General features: G+C 54.8%; 10 protein-coding genes across 10 annotated transcripts; 6 read left to right on the top strand and 4 right to left on the bottom strand.

The window, feature by feature from the left end:
• The first annotated feature begins 1066 nt into the window (after positions 1 to 1066).
• GLOTRDRAFT_112625 (NAD P-binding protein) lies at positions 1067 to 2283 on the top strand. The gene has a single exon (XM_007872558.1). The coding sequence runs from the start codon at positions 1224 to 1226 to the stop codon at positions 2133 to 2135; it is 912 nt and encodes a 303-aa protein (XP_007870749.1). The 5' UTR covers positions 1067 to 1223; the 3' UTR covers positions 2136 to 2283.
• An 822-nt stretch (positions 2284 to 3105) lies between these two features.
• GLOTRDRAFT_49871 (NAD P-binding protein) lies at positions 3106 to 4020 on the top strand (the record flags this gene model as incomplete). The annotated part of the gene is made up of 1 exon (XM_007872432.1): positions 3106 to 4020. The coding sequence occupies one exon, from the start codon at positions 3106 to 3108 to the stop codon at positions 4018 to 4020; it is 915 nt and encodes a 304-aa protein (XP_007870623.1).
• A 1162-nt stretch (positions 4021 to 5182) lies between these two features.
• Positions 5183 to 6279, top strand: GLOTRDRAFT_112624 (NAD P-binding protein). The gene has a single exon (XM_007872557.1). It carries the CDS (start codon positions 5252 to 5254, stop codon positions 6164 to 6166), a length of 915 nt encoding a protein of 304 aa, XP_007870748.1. The 5' UTR covers positions 5183 to 5251; the 3' UTR covers positions 6167 to 6279.
• Positions 6280 to 6674: 395 nt separating this feature from the next.
• GLOTRDRAFT_9714 (uncharacterized protein) lies at positions 6675 to 6875 on the bottom strand (the record flags this gene model as incomplete). The annotated part of the gene is made up of 1 exon (XM_007872414.1): positions 6675 to 6875. A coding segment is annotated over one exon (201 nt), but the record flags the coding sequence as incomplete, so codon positions are not given.
• A 3866-nt stretch (positions 6876 to 10741) lies between these two features.
• On the bottom strand, positions 10742 to 11731 carry GLOTRDRAFT_49952 (NAD P-binding protein; the record flags this gene model as incomplete). Its single annotated transcript, XM_007872435.1, has 2 exons — positions 10742 to 11062; positions 11120 to 11731. 2 exons carry the CDS (start codon positions 11729 to 11731, stop codon positions 10742 to 10744), a joined length of 933 nt encoding a protein of 310 aa, XP_007870626.1.
• A 143-nt stretch (positions 11732 to 11874) lies between these two features.
• On the top strand, positions 11875 to 13026 carry GLOTRDRAFT_141342 (uncharacterized protein; the record flags this gene model as incomplete). Its single annotated transcript, XM_007872556.1, has 1 exon — positions 11875 to 13026. One exon carries the CDS (start codon positions 11875 to 11877, stop codon positions 13024 to 13026), a length of 1152 nt encoding a protein of 383 aa, XP_007870747.1.
• Positions 13027 to 14275: 1249 nt separating this feature from the next.
• GLOTRDRAFT_133607 (Aldo/keto reductase) lies at positions 14276 to 15511 on the top strand (the record flags this gene model as incomplete). The annotated part of the gene is made up of 5 exons (XM_007872555.1): positions 14276 to 14360; positions 14417 to 14507; positions 14560 to 14851; positions 14896 to 15121; positions 15180 to 15511. The coding sequence occupies 5 exons, from the start codon at positions 14276 to 14278 to the stop codon at positions 15509 to 15511; spliced, it is 1026 nt and encodes a 341-aa protein (XP_007870746.1).
• A 604-nt stretch (positions 15512 to 16115) lies between these two features.
• On the top strand, positions 16116 to 18248 carry GLOTRDRAFT_149060 (uncharacterized protein; the record flags this gene model as incomplete). The annotated part of the gene is made up of 15 exons (XM_007872617.1): positions 16116 to 16238; positions 16294 to 16367; positions 16431 to 16485; positions 16541 to 16603; positions 16655 to 16738; positions 16821 to 17035; positions 17093 to 17112; positions 17167 to 17213; positions 17284 to 17319; positions 17380 to 17466; positions 17525 to 17563; positions 17628 to 17672; positions 17738 to 17892; positions 17941 to 18017; positions 18085 to 18248. The coding sequence occupies 15 exons, from the start codon at positions 16116 to 16118 to the stop codon at positions 18246 to 18248; spliced, it is 1284 nt and encodes a 427-aa protein (XP_007870808.1).
• Positions 18003 to 20327, bottom strand: GLOTRDRAFT_118227 (Aldo/keto reductase; the record flags this gene model as incomplete). Its single annotated transcript, XM_007872554.1, has 15 exons — positions 18003 to 18017; positions 18085 to 18216; positions 18280 to 18526; positions 18584 to 18640; positions 18698 to 18771; positions 18830 to 18883; positions 18937 to 19034; positions 19091 to 19191; positions 19312 to 19387; positions 19445 to 19482; positions 19540 to 19606; positions 19839 to 19928; positions 20006 to 20042; positions 20104 to 20230; positions 20282 to 20327. The coding sequence occupies 13 exons, from the start codon at positions 20325 to 20327 to the stop codon at positions 18441 to 18443; spliced, it is 951 nt and encodes a 316-aa protein (XP_007870745.1). The 3' UTR covers positions 18003 to 18017; positions 18085 to 18216; positions 18280 to 18440.
• Positions 20328 to 20769: 442 nt separating this feature from the next.
• GLOTRDRAFT_133604 (Aldo/keto reductase) lies at positions 20770 to 21204 on the bottom strand (the record flags this gene model as incomplete). The annotated part of the gene is made up of 4 exons (XM_007872553.1): positions 20770 to 20855; positions 20908 to 20964; positions 21028 to 21101; positions 21167 to 21204. 4 exons carry the CDS (start codon positions 21202 to 21204, stop codon positions 20770 to 20772), a joined length of 255 nt encoding a protein of 84 aa, XP_007870744.1.
• Between the last annotated feature and the right edge of the window lie 72 nt (positions 21205 to 21276).

Here is a 21276-nt window from a genome sequence, read left to right as displayed (position 1 = left end):
GCCAGTCGTTCTCTGGAATGTGACCTGAAGACTCAGTCAGATTTTCTATTCGGCGGATCATACATACAATTGTTGATATAACGGTCGCTCACCACTATCCAGTCTGACGGAATGATATTGTCAGTATCATATCTTTGCTTGGTGCATCGATACGCGCACCTGAGTAACCTACGGGAGGTAACTGGCTTATCGGTGAGAAGTTCAGGTAAGTAAAATCGACGCATCGTCACTTCTGCGCTTCGCTGATAAAATGAAGCAAGGCCGAGTCAGTGATGCCTCATGGAAATAAATAGGCAATAAAGGACGAGGGCGAGAAAGTGCGGTCTCGACCGAATCTGGTCTCAAGTCCTGGACTTTCTCCCGCTTGAATACTTAACGCCCAGCCTGTCTTGCATCATGAGCATTCGACGTGTAGATAACGGTCTTCGTCAGCGATACTAGTTCCAGGAGGAGGAACTCCTGATACTCGTTCCTGTACCTTTTCTGACGCTGAGAGCTTGTACGTACGATCTGGAATACGAGCTGCGTGAGACCGATGATATCCCTGACGGCGGTGCAAACGGTGGGGGAACCGTACTCAGTGAGTTACGGCGAGACGCAGCACGTAGTTTTTGCGTGCTGATAACCGCAGACGCCGCAATCACTGCGGTCAATGCCAGACTGCGTTGAAGTTCGAATTCCTGAGACCTTCTGCTGGTACTAGAAAAGTCGCCGGAGTATGCCTTGCGACTCCAGGCTTACTGTATATCGGTATCCCTCTTCTTGACGTACACCAAGCGTCAGTAGGCTGTTTCGAAATGACTGAAGTATACAAGGAAAGGCGCAAGCCTGGGTATCCACCTGGATACGGAGTGGATTGAAACTAAATCCCAACAGTCGAAGGTGGCACACTGCCACAAACAAACACAAGTAAACACAGTTTCGATCGCGCTTTGTTATCAAACTCTGATCTTGACATACGACCAACCCGTACCACTCGGACTATGCTTAATCATCATGTCCTCCGCCTACCCCAACATCAGGGCTGAGATGGACGTTCCAGAGAGCTCTACGTACGCGCGTTGTGGCGGCATGAAGCCGAAACTCTTGGAGGGGACGCCGTGTACGTACCTGCTCGAGACTTGCACACTTATATAACCGTCAGTCGCGACCTTATTTCCCCATCGTCCGACTTCCGTTTGAGCCTGACACCAAACTCCACACTTAACACCAAAGCAACATCCATGAAGGTCTTCGTGACAGGAGCCTCAGGTCTCGTCGGCTCAGCCCTCGTCCCCAAGCTCGTCGCGGTCGGGCACCAAGTCACCGGCCTCGCTCGCTCCCCCTCTTCCCTCGCCAAAGTCGAGTCCTTCGGGGCTAAAACCGTCTCGGGAGACATCACCGACCTCGAAACAGTTGCGAAAGCATCCAAGGACGCCGACGTCGTCGTCCATCTAGCGTTCGACCACGATGCGGCATTTAGAGGGGATTGGGCAGGGGCTTGCGAGAAGGACCGGAATGTCATCGCGGCGATAGCTGATGCCCTCGTCGCCGCGGGCGGCGAGAACAAGCGGCTCATCATCGCCTCGGGGACGCTCGGACTTCCCCCGAACGGCGACGAGAAGACCGAAGGGCACCGCTCTCCCCACTTACCCCGCTACCTGTCGACCGACCTCGCCTTTTCCTACGCCCCCAAGGGTCTGTCCGTCATCCAACTCCGACTCGCACCGATCACCTTTGGTCCGGCGGAACCGCACTGGTTCTTGCAGCAGCAGATCGAGAAGATCAAGGAGAAGGGATACGTTGCGTACCCCGAGTCGGATAACGCCTGGCCCGCGTGCCCGGTTGAGGATATGGCGGACCTGTACATCCGGGCGATTGAGATCCCTGCTGGGAATCTCCCGAACCCGGTCACGCTGCATGGGTTGGCGGAGGAGGGTGTGCCGCTCAAGGATGTTGCGAAGGTGTTGTCGCGGAAGCTGGGGAAGGAGACCAAGGTGGTTCCAGTGGAGAAGCTTCCGGAGGAGTATGGGCCAGTTGGTCGCCTGCAGTTGATTGCTTTCAGAGCGTCCGCGGAGTGGACGAAGAACCAGCTGGGGTGGTCGCCGAAGGGGAAGGGGTTGCTTGAGCAGTTGGAATTGTATAACATTGCTTGATGTTACGATAAGTGTAGCTCTGTTCGATTGTCGCAAAGAGACCTGTATGAATATTGGACGCCCGCCAGCTACGCTTTGGTGCATGCCATCTGTGTATGCGCAAGTATATGCCGCGCTCATTTGAGGTTGACATCGGAGACAGGGAAGGGGGATCGTTGGAGAGTCTCTCGTTATCATAGGTTAGCTTCAAGGCTGCACGTCTGCTTGAGCGGTCGACAACGTCAACATCTAGAGTCCCAGACACCCAGAGTTTCCGAGAGGTCATCCTGCTGTAGCGGAGAAGCTGTCGCAGGAGCAGTGGGTGACATATTGACGATGCTGACAGTGCATAAGTGCAATGAGCCGTAGATCCGCCAAGAAATTCCATACTCAAGATAACATTCTAGCTGTTCAAATACAGAAGTCGTCGGCCAAACAAACGTACGTCAATCAAAGTTGAGAATTCTGCTCGCCTACCTGAATGTACGCATTTAATACGGCATCCTGCGGGATGAGCACGCCGCGGGTGGCATGCATGGGATAATGTGAGACCATCTCAACCTGGGTTTGAGCACGGGTCCTCGTCGGGGTCCATCCACACTGGAGAAGGATCAGTATATACCTTGCGACTTGATTCTCTCCTCAAAGTAATCAGACGCACATGCTACTAGTGGCTTGCGAAACTTGAAGCTTGAAAGCTTAAGAGATTGGTGCGAACATTTGAAAGGGGTTCGAAGAAGCGCGTGCCACAAACGAAACACAGTTGTGATGGCTGATTGATGTGTCTCCTGCTATCTTATCAGATACCGCAACGTAATGAATGTACGCGCGGTCTTGCGGCACCTTACACAAGTGCCGCAAGGACGCGTGTATGCCGAGGTCCTCCTGCTCGAGCGTATCCATATGAAAACGTATACCCGTTTGACTTCCAGCAGCGGTACCAGACTGGAACATCTACTCCGAAATCCAACCTCAGCGCGAAACAACGACGATGAAAGTATTCGTAACAGGCGCCGCAGGTCACGTCGGCTCAGCCCTCATACCTAAGCTCGTCGCGTCCGGGCACCAAGTCACTGGACTCATCCGATCCCCTTCATCTATCGCCAAACTCGAATCCCTCGGCGCCAAACCGGTCCAGGGAGACCTCACCGACCTCGAGACCATCGCGAAAGCATCCAAGGACGCCGACATTGTCGTCCATCTAGCTTTCGACCACGGTATGGCGTTCGGTGGAGACTTTGCAGGGGCTTGCGAGAAGGACCGGAAAGTTATCGAGGCCATTTGTAACGCCCTCCTCTCTTCGAATTCGGGCGGGGAAAAGAAGCGATTCATCCTTGCCTCTGGGACCCTCGGCCTTCCCCCCGGCGGGAACGAGGAGTCCGAGGGACATCGTTCCCCTCAGCTGCCTCGGCACCTGTCGACAGACTTAGCCTTTTCCTACGCCCCCAAAGGCTTGTCGGTGATCGCACTCCGACTCGCGCCGGTCACCTACGGCCCAGCCGAGCCTCATTCGTTTTTGAAGCAGCAAATCGCGCAGATCGAAGAGAAGGGATATGTTGCTTACCCTGACTCGGACAACGCCTGGGGGGCTTGTACGATCGAGGACGTGGCGGACCTGTTCCTTCGAGCGGTTGAAATCGCTCCGGGGAAACTTCCCAACCCGGCCACTCTGCACGGGCTGGCCGAAAGCGTACCGCTGAAGGACGTCGCGGAGGTCTTGGGGCGAAGGTTGGGCAAAGAGACGAAAGTGATTCCGAAGGAGAAGTTGGCAGAGGAGTTAGGGTTTGTAGGTGTGCTACAGTCGATGGCGTACCAGGCGTCCGCAGAATGGACGAAGGAACAGACCGGCTGGAAGCCGAAGGGCAAGAGGCTGCTGGAGCAGTTAGAATTGTACGAGATTGCTTGATTTGCGACAGGATGCTCGATGTACGATAGGAATAGCATCGTTGGATAGTTGCAAGGGGGTTTGTATGAATATCGTCGACAATAGCCACGTTTTAGTGCGGAACGCAGGCCTGGGGCTTCTTGTAATGCGAACGGCGCCTCGGCCAGATGTTTCGGCAGTTCATGCAGGATTTCAAAGAGCTTCCTACTAAGAAAAAAGGGAAGCCCATCGAGACGCACTCGTGAGTGCTCTTGTCGCTCTACGGGTTCCAGGCAGGGTCGGGTGACTATACATCTGCCTTACGGAGCCCACTTGATCCACTGATTTAACATCCGGCGTCTGGGGAACGTAGTAAGAGGATCAGCGCCAGGGCAACGTGCGTCCTACGACCATGATCACGGAGCAGCATTCCTGAGCACAGATATGAATGGGAGAGACAGTGTTGTCAATATCTGTGACAGATGATCTCTTCCAGGCGGTAGAGCGTAGACGACTAGATAGTTTCCTGGACGAGCTCCAGGCCTCACTTTTGCTGTATCGCACGCATGACCTGTGTGAACGCGATGATAACCCAAAAACGTCGCAAGCGGTTGACAGGAAAAACATACGCCTAAGTGGCCTCTTACTTTAGGTGCCCCGTTCTGCCTACGCCCGTCGCCGGGCAAGGCAAGAGACGACAAGCTTGCAGCGCGAATCCCGAAGCCTTCGGGAGTCGCAAGCCGCGATATCAACCACCCGACAGCCGTTCAACCAATCAGAAGCGAGGACTCCGCAGCTGCGGCTTATTCAAAGGCGATTGCCGTCGGGAATCAGATCGCTACTGCGATGCCGAACGCACTTCGACTTGTGCGGTCAATACGCGGCCTCTCCGTCCCCCATCAATTTTGGTAAGACAGACAGAGCATATCAAAGCTTCAGGAGGCGCAATATCAAGCTTGGATACCGATCTGGCCTAGCGCATATGGTAGTGTCGATGCTTATTCATACTGTATAGTTTGTCCTCTGCCTGGACATCAACTTGGTAATAGGTACCTGCTGAGGTCTGCGTACTAGCACGCGCGTCTTGGTGGCACTGAATGCCGATGTCCTCACGCCGGACTACGTATACCACCTACCCCGGACCAGCATATCTATATAATGGTTCGTCGCAGCGTATTTCCCTCTATCATTCCAGTTCCATTCACCAGTCTCTCCCAGCAGCAAGCACCACACGCCAATTCCCATATACAGCACCGACGGCAAACCAGCAACGATGAAAGTGTTCGTGACAGGCGCCTCAGGCTTCATAGGCTCGACACTCGTGCCCAAGCTGATCGCGTCCGGGCACCAAGTCACCGGACTCGCCCGCTCCCCCTCTTCCATCGCCAAACTCGAGTCCCTCGGGGCTAAAGCAGTCTCGGGGGATATCACCGACCTCGAGACCGTTGCGAAAGCAGCCAAGGACGCGGATGTCGTCGTCCATCTGGCCTTCGACCACGGTATGGCATTCAGCGGAGATTGGGCAGGGGCTTGCGAGAAAGATCGGAAGGTTATAGCGGCGATATGTGACGCGCTCCTCGCTTCAGGTGGGGACAAGAAGCGGTTCATTCTCGCCGCTGGAACCCTCGGGCTTCCGCCCAACGCCAACGAGCAGTCCGAGCTGCACCGTTCCCCTGATATGCCTCGGTGGCAATCGACCGACCTCGCCTTTTCCTACGCCCCCAAGGGCTTGTCGGTGATCCAAGTCCGGATCGCTCCGATCACCTATGGCCCCGCCGAACTCAATCATCCGTTTTTGCTGGGGCAGATCGAGAAGATAAAGGAGAACGGATACGTCGCTTACCCGGACTCGGACAGATTTTGGGGGACTGCCACGGTCGACGACATAGCCGATCTGTTCTTCCGAGCCGTCGAGATCGCCCCGGGGAAGCTCCCAAACCCGGCTACTTTGCATGGGCTTGGGGAGGATGGTGTACCACTGAGGGATATTGCGGAGGTCTTGGGACGTAGATTGGGCAAGGAGACGAAAGTGATTCCGACGGAGAAGCTAGGAGAGGAGCTTGGGTTCGTGGGTGGACTGCAGGCGGTTGCGTTCAAGGCGTCGGCGGAGTGGACCAAGCAGCAGACTGGCTGGAAGCCGAATGGGAAGGGACTGTTGGAGCAGTTGGAATTGTATGAGATTGCTTGATGTATGATACAGAGCACCTCCCATTGGAGAAGCGGAAAGTCTCCTTACGAATATAATCGCGACTCTGCTCAGTATTCGTAGAAAGGGACGAACAGCTTGATGGTTGAGCGGCTTTACATAAACCATCCGATGTCGTCTGTCTCTTGGAGCCACCAACCTCGAGTTAACACCGTCCGGCCGCTGCCAGTGCCGATCATGAGGAGATGCAATGTCGAGGTAAAGTGCATTCTTTGAACATAGTAGCATTGTGATAATAGCTCGAGTACATACTATATCAATGGATCCATCATATGGCATAGCGACATAGATAGGGTATCGTCGGTCCACGGATTACGAGAGGCTGTCTAGCATACACTACGCAGCTACAATAAGTAAAATACAATCAGTCCTTTCCTGAGAACGTATATTTTGCGATTAAACCCCGAAGAATACCACCATCTAGTCAATCCGGAGGACCGATCACCAGCTTCAGGTTATTGAACCCGTCGTCGCCCTTCGAGCGCTTCAAACCCTTGAACATATACTTCTTCAACAAATAGTCCACCCTCCGCACCCCCTGGCTCGCCTCGAACTGCTCCACGCTCGGGAACGCCCTGCATCTACGCGTGTACGCCCGCGCAATCTCGATCTCGTCGCTCTTGCTCAGCCGCGCCCAGTCGACATGGCTGATCTGCGTCTGCATCGCGCGGTGGATCGCGTTCAGCACGTCGCCGACGGTGATGGGCGGCGCGGGCTCCATCGCGGGCACTTGCAGGAGCATGCTGTGCGCGAATGGCTCGCTGCGCCGGTCCTTGAGTTCGATCGGCCACTGCTTGATCGGATCGCACACGATCCTCATGTGCGTCGTCGGCGGGTGCGTCGCGGGCTGGCGCAGCTCGTCCGTGCTCAGCGCGGCCCTCTGCCCGCGCCCTATGATCTTCTGTGGCGCGAACGTCGATAGCGACATGTCGAAGATGATTGGCGGGGGGTTCTCCTCCGCGCTCAGGAGCGGGTGGAGGAGCGAACGTGGGACGTACGGTTGTGGCGGGTATGCGTATCCGTACCCAGGCCAGGCGCTCCATGGCGGGGGAGTCGCCCAGGGCGGAGTCATGACTGGAGGAGCACCGAAAGAGTGTCTGCGCCCGTGGGTATACAAGGGGACGGGATGTGGCGGGGGAGGGGAGGGGTAGAAGTATGGCATTGGGCCCACGGGTGAGGAGGGCATCCCCGCGTGCCAGGATACCACCCTAGGGCGTACAGGACATTGTGGTTCCTCGTCCTCGAAGTGGACTTGACGCGTGGGTGGGGTTAATGGTGGGACTTGGAGATTCGGAATGTACGGCGAGTGGTTCTGCAGATAGTACGGGTCGATGTAGGGGGTGGGTGAATAGTAGACGGGGGTGTACACGTAGGGTGGTTGCGCCATGGCTCGATCGCGTCGGACACGCAGGTGATTTATAGGACTTTCGCGAAAGGCTGTTAGCGCTGGCGAAGCACGTAGAAACCTCGGAGCCGACACGTGAGGGCAGTGAATCGACGCGGTGCCTCCGGCAACCCGAGCCAAAGCGTCCGACCGACTCCAGAGTCAGCCCTAATGGAAGCTCTTCGCGCTGGAGCAAAGGATAAGGCGCTGTCGTGGCAGTGGATTTCCGAGGGGAGTATATTGTGCGGCTGTACGGTGGGAGGCTTCATACGATAGGCTTGGGTGACGCAGAGGATCGTTACACGTACCTATCGAACAGACGGCAACAAGCATCAGGATACGACGTCTGCGTCTGCCGTCGAGAACGGGCAGACTCTGAGAGTTTTATCGATCGGCCAGTAACCATCGCATCATCCAAGTAACCAATTTAGCTCCATTCGACATTTGGCGCTCGTCGGGAACGTAAGTGGGAGAGAACAGTTATGTGAGCCGTGCAAGCGCTTATATTTCTCTGAAGCCTACGTATCGAAGGCAATGAACTGCAGAATACCGGTTGCGCTCAGTATACCCTGGTTTCCGAAGGTCTTCAAGCTCCAACGACGAATACTGAGAATCTCAGATCGCACGTGATGGCAGCATAGCCACCAGGGACGAAGTCGGGCGGATCAGATTTCCCGGAGTTTCCCGCGGCTGTGCACGCTTCCTCCAACCTTCTGTTCATGACGATCAAGGCGATACACATGGCCGACGTGTCATTTCTAAGGCAAATCAAGGAGAGTGAGCATTCTCTGATAAATGAATGCATATCCCTCTCTTCATTCAGGCTGTGCCCTTGATCTTAGAGCAATGTCAATTCCAAGTTGCCACAAAACGTTCAGACGCCAATATACACCAGAGGTTGTACGGAGGTGATGTGATCGAAAGTCTTGATCGAAAGACTGGAACTCTGCTCAGGTGGATGGGTTTGAGATAGCCACGACCCCGATGCCAGCTCGGACGCGTGATGCAAAGATTGCAAAGGTCGACCGTCGCCGGAGCACTCCGAGGCTCTGTATCCCGCGGGTGTCTAGGTCGCGTGATGAGCCAGCACTCTGATTAGCACGCAATGCTAGTTGCGGAACCTGACAAGGGAAAGAGTTAATTGTTTATAGGAGTTATTCATACGTATCAAGAGGAGATACATAGAATTTCTTCCGTGAGTGGGAAGTGCTGCATCTGTTTCTAAGTATATGGATTTGACAGCAGGATTTCCTGTAATCTTTGACAGGCTTGAGACCCCTCCATAGTATTTTTGTGCCGCGCCTGACTCTCCATGCCGGAATCTTGGAGGCATCCTATTCGACGGAGCGGGTTCCGAGCTTTGACTGCAACCTGAAACGCCGGTATTGTGGTGTCATGATAGCACCACAGCTGGATCGCTTGCGACGTATAGGTAGGCCCGTGTGTGGACCCCTTTCCAGTGGATCCATCCACACACATCCCTAGGCGCTTCTGAGCAGCCATGCTCAAGTCACTAGAGCGTTCTCTCATATACAAGCGCTGGTACGAACGTCAACCGCGAATCGGATATTTCTTCGCCTTTTCCAGAGCGTCTGGGATTTCTATTGCTTAATGGGACTCGGTCCAGCTTTAGGAGCTCTCCATGCCGTCGGATCGTGAGTCTCATAGCAAACCTAGTATCACTATAACCATATCTTACCTCTCAACTCCGCCTTGATTCTGTGGCTGGGATTCCAGACCCTCGCTCGCGTCTTGTCTCTATCCTCGGTCTCCCTGTTTCCTCTGCTGTCTATTTTTCTTCCCAGGCAAGACAGAACCACCTTTGAAACAAGGTGAAGTTGAACGAGGTACTGTCGTCTCTACGACAACTGCCTCCTGCTATCGGGTATTCGCATGATAATGGCGTGCGGTTCGTCGATGCACTGGGGAAGGAGATGATACTTCCCATAATACTATGTACCACCTGGGACGTGAGTACAGATCACGCACCTCAACACCGCGTTTTGTTTACAACCCACCGCACATAGAAATTATACGCTATCGTCAAGGCGCACTTCAGGATCGTGCGGGGCGGACATATGTCGAGAACGGACGATACAACATTGCTTGTGATGACCGAGGCACCATCATAGATTCCACGAGATGGTCACAATGCATAAAGTCTGGAATAGTGCTTCAGATGAGCATGATACTCTCTGAAAGGGACTCAGGGAGACGCAAGTGCCCACGGTGTGGTGATTACAAGAATTTCAACCAGATGGCCAGCGAATGGGCCGAATGCTAAGTGTTTGTACAGATCAATGCCAGATTTCTTATCAAGTTCGCAGCCTGGCCTGCGATGCCAAATTTCATTCAGAGCTGCCAACACATGAGTCACGATAGCCTCACTGCGGATGGCTGGGCCGAGTGGTCAGTAAACGCCGAGTATACGAATTCGATGTAATTTCCAGTGTGTATTTCACCCAGCCTGCTCTGCGACGCGAAATTCCGAGAGACTGGGATGGAAGACTTGAAGCCCCCGACGCCTCAGCAGGCAGGAAACGAGACCGGACTGGCAGTCCAGGAGAAGACCGGGCGGTTCGTGGCGTCCCACTGTACGCGAGCCGCACTCCGTCAAGCGCATCGTTCCTGCTTGTATTGCAGCGCGTGGATTCGCCGAGGTTGAGGATCAGCGTTCAAAAGCTTCCACGTCTTCGTTCCAACATATGGACCACCAGATTTTATTCCCCGGCGGGATAGCAACGGGAACATCATACTGCCGGTGCGTGTGCTCCTGGTTGCAGTGTTAAGGAAGCGTTCACTAACCTCAGGCTTTTCGGCCTCCGTACGAATAGGACTGGTAGTGTATCGTCTCGCCTATTGGCCTGATTGGGTGGTTGGTATTTACCTTCCGCTGGGCATGTCACGAAGGGGAAGAGTAATCCCTTTGTACATCTCTGAGTATGAGGACGTGATCCGAGGCCTCAGGCCTCGCTGATACCAAACCAAGGGAAATGGCAACGATGCGGCCTTCGCTGCGGTCATCCGCAACATTTGGGATTAATCGGTCCTCCTCTGAGATACTTCTCTTCTATACTCCTAATTGCGCCATCCGAGTCTGCCAATTATGATTAATATACAGAAGCCTAATCCAAACTAAGACGGGCATCAACACAGCGCATATGTCTCAACCCCTATGCCACCTTCGTCGCCTCGACCGTGTGCTCCCACAACTTCTTCCTCGCCTCCTCGCTCCCGAAGTACTTATCCTTCCCGATGTCCACGCTATCCGGATTGCGCCGGTACACACCGCCCTTCTGCGCGCCTTGCAGCAGCGCATAGAGGAGGAAGTGTCCGGCCTCCTCGGGTGAGCGCGTGAGCGCAGCTGAGAGGGGATAAAAGAGGGCCTGCAAGATCGACTTGCCGGGGATGTCGGAGTGCCTCAAGATATTGGTGTTGACCCCGCCGGGATTTTGGTGGGTGAACCCAATGTCGGGGTTCTGCTCGTGGAAGGACTGGTACCGCAGAACGTTGGGTGATGGTGAAGAAGGAAGGAATTTAGGGTTACTTACCTCGACCATGAGGTCGTTGTACGTGATCGAGCTCTTTGCCGCGTTACTCAGCGTGTAGTTCTTCTTCAACCCTAGGTCGTTGAGGTCGATCGGCCCGCCCGAGCCGGCGCCGAGGATCGTCAAGACGCCCGCGTCCTCGCCCCGTTCCTTCGCCTTGCGCAGGAGGGGCATCAAGTCGTGAATGAACTTCCAGCGCGCGTAGTAATGCACCGCCAGCTTGCGATCCAACCCCTCCTCCGTCTCCGTGCGGCCGTTCACAGAGAAGATCCCGGGCGAGACCGAGAGGAAGTTGAGCCTGTCCAGGCGCGCGAGCAGGTCCGACGTCGTCCGGTGGACGTTCCTCATCAGCGACGCGTCGCACTCGACGAACTCGTGCTTCCATTTCTGCTCTCCTGACGTCGTAGACGGTTTCGGGAAGGAAGCGATGGTCGCTTCGCCCGCGGCGCGGTTGCGCCCACAGACGATGATGTGCGCGTTGCCGTTCGTGACGCACGCGAAGGCCTTCGCGCAGGCCTGCCCGACGCCGGAGGTGCCACCCACGAAGAGCGCGACCGGGACGTAGGCGGGCTTGTACGCCGCATTAGCGGCGCGAACCTGGGCGAGCGAGGGCATAGTGGGTGTGGTGAGTGTGATGAAAGTCGATTAATGGGCGTATTTAAACGAGAGGATAAATGGACTCACTGCACGGGCAAGCCGGGCGCGTACGCACTCGCGGCACTGCAGCAGCCAAGGTCGTCGGCTGTCGGGGTTCTGAGATGCTGAGACACGGGAAGTTGCACCGCCACCGCGTGCACACGCCGACCGACTCGGTGCATGACAGCTTGCCCTCGACGCCAAGCACATCAGTGCCGCCGTCCCCGACCTCGCCCAACAAGCCTGAAACCCAGCGAGACTCGTACTTCCCACCGCCTTCTCTGCCTCCGTCCCCCGCTTCTTCCCCGTCTCCCCGCATCAACACCAACCCAGGCAAACGCTCCCATGCCCGTTCCTACATCTCCGCCGGCCCCCATCCTCCCTTGTCACGACTCACCCACCTCCTGACTCTGCACCTGAACGTCCAGCAGTCCATCGCCTCAGAGCAAGAGCACATGCTCAGCGTCCTGGAGATCAAGTCCCGGCGGCGCGCCTGGTCAAACGGCGTCCGCGTCGGCATCCTGGGCTCGCAAGGCCACATGGGCGCAGCGGGGCTCGGGCTGAGCATGCCAGTGCGGAGCAGCCCGCTCGCGCGCTGCGTCCCGGTCGTCGCCGGGGACGAGTGGATATCCGTCTGGGACGACGACGAGGATGACGATCGGGTCAACCGGCCGCTCAGCCCGACGTTCGGCGGGAGCGGCGAGCTGGAGATCGTCAGCCGGGAGAGCGACCTCGCGTGCTTGTTCCCGGTGACGGAGGATGACGACGAGGAGGCCATGGAGGACGTGCCGCTGGGCGAGTGGAAGCCGCGCCAGCGCCAGGACTCGGACCCGGACGACCCGCAGGATCATCCGTGGGTCGAGGAGGACAGCCAGGCGCCCGAGCTCGCGGATATGGAGGCTGGGCTGATCCCGCCTCATCGGATCCCCAGCCCCCCGCCGCCGCACGTTCCCAGGCGACGGACGAAGAGCATGCGCGCGACCATCCCGCCCCACCCGCTTCCGCTCGACACGCCCGCTCCCTTTTTAACCTCAATCTCGGCGCCGGACCAGCTCGGCCTCCTCGACCACGACCGGCCTGTTCTCCAGCGCCTGTCCCCGAATTCGCTGCTGTGCCAGCCGCTCGCGCAGAAGCACGCGTTAATTGGCGATGTGGCGGGGGAGTTCACGCTCGCGATGGACTTGCCCCGGAAGGTGAAAGTCCAGGGCGGCGGGAGGTACGAGGATGAAGACTGGTTGACTATGAGATCGAGCGACGCCCTCTCGCGCTGCTGAGACCTGGCAGCCTTTACCTCCTGTTATCCGTGCAGCACAAAATAGCCGCCGCCCCTCCGACTCTTGCATCCGACCTCACCACCTCCGTGTCCCTTTGCTTCATATATGACAGTTTAATGCTTTTGTTACTTTTGCGCGTAATCTCTTATCTCTTGAACACATCATTAATCATCTTCATCTGCATTTTCACGACCAACCATTGCATTCAATTCATGACCGGTGCATTTGCATTTATTATTGTTCCGCGGATTCAACACAAAACCATCACGACACCAATCAAACAACATTCACTACTACGACACATTACGTTCTTGCAATCCTTTAATACCCCAACAGCATCTTTTACCCATCGCACAATCTAATCATTGTCACGACCTTTCACGTTCATTGTATACCTTAAAGCTTGCTTGATATCCATTTCTTATACATATCTATATATTTCTAAAATTTTCGATCTTCATCCTAATGGACGGTGTGTATTTTCTTGCAGCGCGTCGTCCTTTCTTGCGGAGGTGTTTCCGGTTTTTGCGTTGATGAGGGGAGAGGAGACGTGTAAGATCGCGGCAGGGCCGGGTGTGGAGAGGCAAAGGTGTACAGGGAAAGCGAAGCGAACGGGTGTTAGAACGTTCTTGTAATTCACAACTGGTTCAATGTCATTCCTTAAAACCCAGCCCGCGGGAGCCTGACCAACAGCAAGGCTTCAAGCTTCAGGCTGCATGCTTCAGGTGCGTTTGTGGCTATTCTTCGAGTTGCGCTAGTGATCTAAGCCACAGAGACGCTACCAGTGTCACTACATATACTCGGAGGCTATTACTGCTCACCACATGTTTGCAGACTGCGAATGAGGTTGCCCATCTCTTGCGCAGTTTAAAGTGGTATACTACTCCTCAAACCATGGATCGATAGGTCCCTTTCACTTCGTATCTGCTCTCGTTACTGATGGGACCATTACAGATAGAGTTTCATCCCCGTCGATGGACATGTCGACGACGAGGCCTGTGCACGACGCAATACGACTACGCTGAATGCGAAAGTCGGAACTCTCCCCTCGGGCGGCGTTCGGGCGGGGTAAGCACCATCAAACGCCTTCGACAGATACTCGTTGCTTCCGCCACTGTAACTGTCTTTGCCATGGCAAGATCTAGCCGCGTCGGCCGTCCACTCTGGCGCTGGATGTCTGTATATAATGCAACGAGCGTCGGGATGGCCAGAGCAAACCAATCTAAACCCTCACTTCACCTTCACAACGATGGCTCGTCAGGCTTCCACTTTCCCGAAACGTAGACTGGGCCGCAATGGCCCGGAGGTAAGCGTGATCGGGCTCGGCGAGATGGGTGAGTGAGGTGTTCTCGTAGAGAGGAAGGTGTGGAATGACGAGGTTGGTATGTAGGTACGGGCGCGTACTACGGGAAGACGGACGAGAGCCAGGCTCTCGAGACGCTAACGCACGCCGCAGACCGGGGTGTTACATTCTGGGACACGTTAGATATCTACGCTCAGTCCTCAGTCCTCTCCTCCCTCCCTTCTATACAGTTCATTAACTCACCAAATGACAACCGGCCACCCGCAGCCGAGGCGACGCTGGTTCGCCTTCACGGGGCGCCGATCGGAAATATCCCTCGCCACCAAGTTCGGGGCGATGGACCTCTCGCCGAGCGCTGAGAACCCCTTCAAGCCGGATCCGCAGCCAGAGTACGTACATGAGAGGCTGGAGAAAGCGCTGGAGACGCTCAGAACGAGCTACATTGACCTGTGGTACCAGCACCGCGTTGATCCCGAGGTACCCATTGAAGATGCATATCATTCATGCTCCAATCAGTGGAAGGTGATGAGTGAGGGCGGGATACGATGTTCTCAGTCGTGATGGAGACCGTGCGGCCGTTCCTGGAGAGCGGAAAGGTGAAGTGGTTCGGGCTGAGTGATTGCAGGGCGGACGTGCTCCGGCGCGCGAGGGCGGGGCCAGGTGTCGGCGAGAAGCTGGTGGCGGCCCAGATGGAGTTTAGCCCGTTCGAGCTGGGGGTCGAGAGGAGTGGATTTTTGGAGGCAGCGAGGGAGTTGGGCGTCGGGATTGTGGCATACTCACCTTTGGGGCAGAGTGTGTTGTCTCCTTCGGTTGCGTGTCCAGGCTGCTGAATCGAACTGATATTGTACAGGACTGATATCGGGCAGGTACCAGAACCTCGCACTCGTTGATAAATTCAGCGCGGTCGCCGCTAAGTGCGACGCCACACCCAGTCAAATCGCCCTCGCGTGGATTATCTCCACGTACCAGGATTTCGTGCCTATCCCAGGCGTCGAGCGACTGGAGGAGAATGCGCGGGCTGCTGAGATCACATTGAGCGCGGAGGATTCGAAGGAGATCGGGGTGCTGGCCAGGGAGGCGGACGTGCAGGGGGATCGGTACCCAGAGCAGTGGGCGAGTTTCATGACGAAGGATTGTGTTCCTCTCAGTGCTTGGAGAGGAGACTGCAAGTACTCCGGGTGAAGCCACTAGCGACGCAGTACACTATGTGCTCTATACTGTAATGCCATTGGCTGAAGGTCTCCGGGCCGCGGGGCCGGTGGACGCCTCCCGTAGTGACTGAGTGTCAGGCTGTCAGCCTGCCACTACGACGGCCAGTACATCAATGGTATGTTCAGGCAGTTCTGTCATCACAAATTATACAATGGAATCACACGACACCAGTTTGAACAAATGCAGGTACGTTTCGTACGGTTTGTCTCCATGCCTGTCTGAAGACTTGAGGGCCGAGGCTTGCAACGAGCTCCCGAACAGTACTGGCACGATATCTCTGGCCTCTTGAGTATAGGACGATTTGCTATGGACTGTCAGTCGACTTCCTGATTCTATCCTCCTCTTGATTTCTTTATTCCGATTACTGCCGCTAACGACTCTTCCTGGAGGACAGTACAATCCCACTGGGGCACAAAATATAGCTCACGGCCCCGGGCCGCGGGGCACATTCTGATGCAGCCCGCAACGACACTCGTGATCCCTGTTTACGCACTCCACCGACCTTCGCGACGTTCATGAGGTATCGTATATATTCAAACGTGTGCAGGATGTACGCCCCAGTGCCAAGGCAGTCATGCATTCGAATTCGAGGCTCGCGCTCTTACTGTTGACCTCGTTGGGGTTTTTGTTTGGGCCAGTACAGGCGAAGACATGTACTCTGAAGCCACTTGGGGCTGGGCAAGATGATACAGACCAGGCGAGGCTCTTCAATGAGAAGTATTGCACAGAGTAACAATGCTCATGAGCTTCAGGTTGAAGCCGCCATTGCGAGCTGCGGCCAGTACGGCCAAGTTATCTTCGAGGCTGGTGACTATAACATTACCAGGTAGCGGTCACTTTCAAATTACAGCAGACATTTCGCTTTAGCTAAAGCTGAATACGAACGTAGGAAAATGACATGGGACCTGGTATCGTCGCGCGTGGACCTGTACGGCTACCTCAATGTTAGTTCAGATGTTTCCCTGGGCCAATCGATCAGTCCTACTGACTGGAGCCTAGTTCTTGCCAGACGTGGAGTACTGGCTAAACGCCGACAATACCTACCGTGTGGTGTTCATCCAGGTATAATCCATGTCTGGAGTACTATCACGGGCGTTCTGATGTGCGCCATAGAACCAAGCGTCCTGGTTCGTAGTCACCGGGCATGACTTTATCATCGACGCCCACGGCGTTGGTGGCATCCAGGGTAACGGCCAGGTTCGTCCACTTCATTCCCTTCTGTCCTGGAAATACAATATATTAGCGAATACCATGTCCCTAACCTGAACGCACTAACCAGACCTGGTGGAACTATTTCGCGAACCGTACGCGCGAAGACGGCGACGGGCGCCCGATCGCGTTCACACTCTCGAATGTCACCCGCGGGCTCGTGCAGGACTTCCGCATCGAGGCGCAGCCGTTCTGGTGCAACACCGTCGTGGACAGCACGGACGTTGTGTATGACGGAATGTATTGTAATGCGACCAATACGAACCCGGCGTATTATGGGACGAAGTGAGTCTTTTGGTTAAGTGGTGGGTGGGTGGAGTGCTGATGTGTGCGGTGTCATAGTGTTGTGCCCAATACCGATGGTGAGGCACCGAGTGAACGAACATGGGGAGATTGCTGACAGCGGGAATGGGCAGGCATTGACACGTACCGGAGCGACCGCGTCTCGCTCATCAACTGGGACGTGCGCACCCTTCCTCCTCTCTTACCCTCCCCTTCCCTTCATATTAACCATCCCATTCGCTTTTTGATAGATAACCTGCGGCGACGATTGCCTCGCAATCAAAGGAGTGAGTATATTTTTGTTTTATACGCAGGCTACGAAACCTGACTTGACGATGTACATGCAGAACACGACGGATCTGCACGTGCAGAACTACGTCTGTCGCGGCGGGAACGGGATTGCCTTCGGGAGTCTTGGGCAGTACGCTAATCTGGTACTTGTCCTTCACTTTCAGTCCACTAGTACTAGGGCTTAAACGATATCCTGGATAGTCCGACATTGTGGACCACGTCGAGATGACGAACCTCACTGTAGGCTCTGATGTCTTCTATGCAACGGCTCATTGTAACTGTGTACGTTCCATCTTGCCTATAGCTCCTCCGCCTGGATTCAAGCATCCAGCCGAACATGGTCAGCGGCGTAAGTCTTTCGCCTAACTCTCATCTCGCTGGCATGAATTCCTGACTCCCAATTTGAATTTGAAGGTATACTTCAAATCATGGACAGCCACCGTAAACGGCGTCCCTCCCACCGGCGGCGGAGGCGGCGGTGGGTACGTGAGTAATGTCCTCGCGCAGGACGTGTACGTCGACCGCGTTACGGTGCCGCTGCACCTATACCAGACGAACGGGGGGCATAGGTGCGCTTTGCCTTTCATTGCCTCGCTCTATGCTGATGCGCGGTGAAGTGGAGACACGCCGTCGTACCTGCAGTTCTCCAACCTAACGTTTATCAACTGGTCGGGTACTTCGTTGAGGAGCAAGGGTGCGTCTTCCGTTCACGATTCTCGCTACCTACCTAGTCCATGTGCTGATTGATTGTTTAAATGTAGTGGTGGACATCGAGTGCAGCGCGAACGCACCGTGTCCGAATATCGATTTCGTCAACTTCGACGTCCAGCCTGTGAACGGGACAGCGCCGGGGTACGAGTGTGTCAACGTGCTCAGCGAGAGGGGCCTGCCAGGTGCGTTTGCATGCTTTTTGCTGTTTCACTGAGTGAGGGGTGTTTATGCATTCTTGTGCGCAGGGCCCTGTAACGCTACTGGCTCGGCTTAGTGCAGGAGTCGTATCTTCACTGGTCTTATCGGGCGTGGTGCGATAACTGATGCTGTCTCCCAAATACACAACATTCCAGTGCCCGAAGTGTATCCCGAGTCTGCGTATGGATGCACTTGCACCAGCCTAATCTCAGGCGTGGCCCCATACGGCCTGGGGCTTATAAGGCTCCTCGAGGTACTTGATCTCCTCCCGCGTAAGCTGGACGTGTACAGCGTCTAGCAACAACATCGCGTCAGAAATAATGGCAGAGCGGAATGAGTGGAGGTACTTACCTGCGATGTCGTACAGGTGCTTCAAGCTGGTTGTGCCGACGATAGGCGCTGTGACTCCTGAAGGACGAAGATGACTTGAGGCGATGCTACGAGCGTTTTGAAGACTGTACGCACCCTCTTTGGAGAGAAGCCAGGCAATGCTGACTTGAGCCATGCTGATACCTCGTTTCTTCGCGACCTCCTCCACACTGACGCGTACGTATCGTTCAACCGACAGATTGCCTACAGAGGTCGGTAGAGACGTACCGATTGATTATTTCTGCACCGCCCTGTTCGGAAAATTGGCCGATGAATCTGTACCTTGAATGGCATGCACGTCAGGACGAGATGAATATGCAGGCGGATGCTCCTACCAGTCTGGAGTCGATCGTTTGGTGGTCTGCTCGGAGAGTGGCCGAGCGAGCAGACCCATGGCCAGGGGAGACCAGGGGATTGTGCCGACGCCAAACATCTATGACAACGGAGTGTAAGGCGCCGGGGCTTCTCAGTGGGTGATGTGCTACGTGCCTTCAAGGTCGGGTACATCTCACGTTCCTCTTCGCGGTATAGGAGCGTGTAGTGGTTCTGCACTGATATGAAGGGCGTAAGCTTGTTCGCCATGGCATAGTCTGTTTTGTATGTCAGGAGGCAAGCGATTCAAGGAGTAAGCCAATGAGCGTACTTTGCATGGCTTGGACTGTAAAGTGGTGTCAGGAGTGGTTCAGAGTGCTTTAACCAGTGCGACTCACACTGGTAGGCCCAGCACGAGCTAATGCCGATGTAACGGACGTATCCTGCTTTGACAACATCATGAAGAGCTTGCATCTGGAACATATGCAGTAGTCAGGGATCGCAAGCGTCTTGAGGCCAAGGTCTGCGTACTGTCTCTTCGATAGGCGTCTCGTAGTCGAATCGATGGCCTATGCGTGACGAAGCACTCAGCACTCATGCCATTACGGGGTTCGGTCAATCCTCACACTGCAAGACATCAATGTAGTCCAACTGTAGTCTCTCGAGACTGTGCTTGACCGAGTCGAAGATATGCTAGTAATCTCATTAAGGACCGTGCTGCAGGACGGTCGTGTGTGGACGCATCTATACCTTGCGACTGAGGCCGTGTTGATTCACGTAGCCGAGGGTGTCGTGAGGTTGGGTCTTTTCGCCTACACCAGTAAGATTCGTAGCGTAGTCTTTCGCGACTGTGGCGTAGACCTAATGCCGATTATCAGTACACACTTCTGCACCGTCGGCCAGAAGGATACGAATCGGATCTTACCTTCGTCATGACGACAATCTCATCTCGAGGCAGACCAAGTCTCTTGATGGTCTTTCCGAGCAATATTTCCGACAAGCCATTTGAGTAATTCTGGAGGTACGTCCCGTGCCGGGAACTGTGTTATTCCATCTGTGAAGCCATGTAGTACGTAGATTACTAGTACTTACGTTGGACGTGTCGAATGTGTTGATCCCGAGGTCATACCTAATCACAGCGGAATTCCTAGTCAGTGGCAAACACTTTTACCTCGGGAGAATTGGCCTACGCTGCTTTGATATGGCGAGCAACCTCGTCTTCATCCTCGATCACCCAGTTCAGCCACTGGGAGCTTCCGTAGGACATAGCCCCGAGGATGATCCTGGATACTTTGAGGCCGGAGTTGCCTAGCCGAACTGTAATGGTGTTAGATAGGATGACGACGTGCCAGAGGTAATGGAACTGACCGTACGGCATCTTCTTAGTGGGTTGTGCGGTATCCTTGCTGGTCATGATCGTCTCTTCACTGGCGACGCGGCACAGAGGAGAAGGGGAGTTGGATTGGGGTAAGCCACTACCTAACCCCGACTTCCTTATAACTGCGGAAAGTGTGCGGCATTCAATGACCTGCCTGTGGCGAGTCACTGGCAGAGCTGTAAAATGATATTCGGCAGAAGATGACGCGTAAGTAGCGGCATTGCAGCTTATCTCCGTATACCACGAGACTCACTTACGACTTGACTCACTAATAATGACGACCGATTACTTAAACATGCTAGATTGGACTGACCTCACGGATACTCACTGACGATGGCGCTACGCATATACCGAATAATGGACACTCGAGAGCGTAGGAGTGATATGATTGGCTAGTGCGCAAGCGAGAGAGATTCTCATACAAACGAAACGTCCCTCACTCCGCTTTATGAAGTCCGCATCGACCCTTTCTTCGAAGTTAACGATATCCCCAAGTGTTCTGGGGCTTATACGCGCCCTCGAGGTATTCAATCTCCTCCGCTGAGAGTTTCACGTCCATCGCACCTGAAAGAGCGGCGTTGCGTATTAAATCGTCGATAGCTAGTGCACCATTTACCTGCTATGTCGTGCACGTACTTCACTTTAGTAGCCCCGATGATGGGCGCGGTGACACCTGCACGTCCAGAGAGCAATGGTAAACACTGGCCATTATGGCATCTAAATCGAGAGCACGTACCCTCTTTTGATAGCTGCCAAGCAATACTGACTTGAGCCATGCTGATGCCTTTCTTCTTTGCTATCTCCTCGACACTGAAAGATTTCGATACAATCGTCAGTGATTGTCATATCATCCGACAAGTGTTTAACGGGCGTACCGGTTTATAGTCGCTTCCATGCTCTCACGTCGAGACATCGCAAGAGTAAGCCTCCAAAAAGCGTTGATAAAAGGGGAGTTTTGCGAGATGCAGATGAACCTACTGGTCAG

This window comes from Gloeophyllum trabeum (genome assembly GCF_000344685.1).
Source record: "Gloeophyllum trabeum ATCC 11539 unplaced genomic scaffold GLOTRscaffold_00018, whole genome shotgun sequence".
Lineage (NCBI taxonomy): Eukaryota > Fungi > Basidiomycota > Agaricomycetes > Gloeophyllales > Gloeophyllaceae > Gloeophyllum > Gloeophyllum trabeum.
This window is presented reverse-complemented; position numbering and strand designations above follow the sequence as displayed.

What these genes read in the sequence shown, in the direction of transcription:
- GLOTRDRAFT_112625 (XM_007872558.1), top strand. Translation starts at nt 1,224, where the DNA reads ATGAAGGTCTTCGTGACAGGAGCCTCAGGTCTCGTCGGCTCAGCCCTC.
- GLOTRDRAFT_112624 (XM_007872557.1), top strand. Translation starts at nt 5,252, where the DNA reads ATGAAAGTGTTCGTGACAGGCGCCTCAGGCTTCATAGGCTCGACACTC.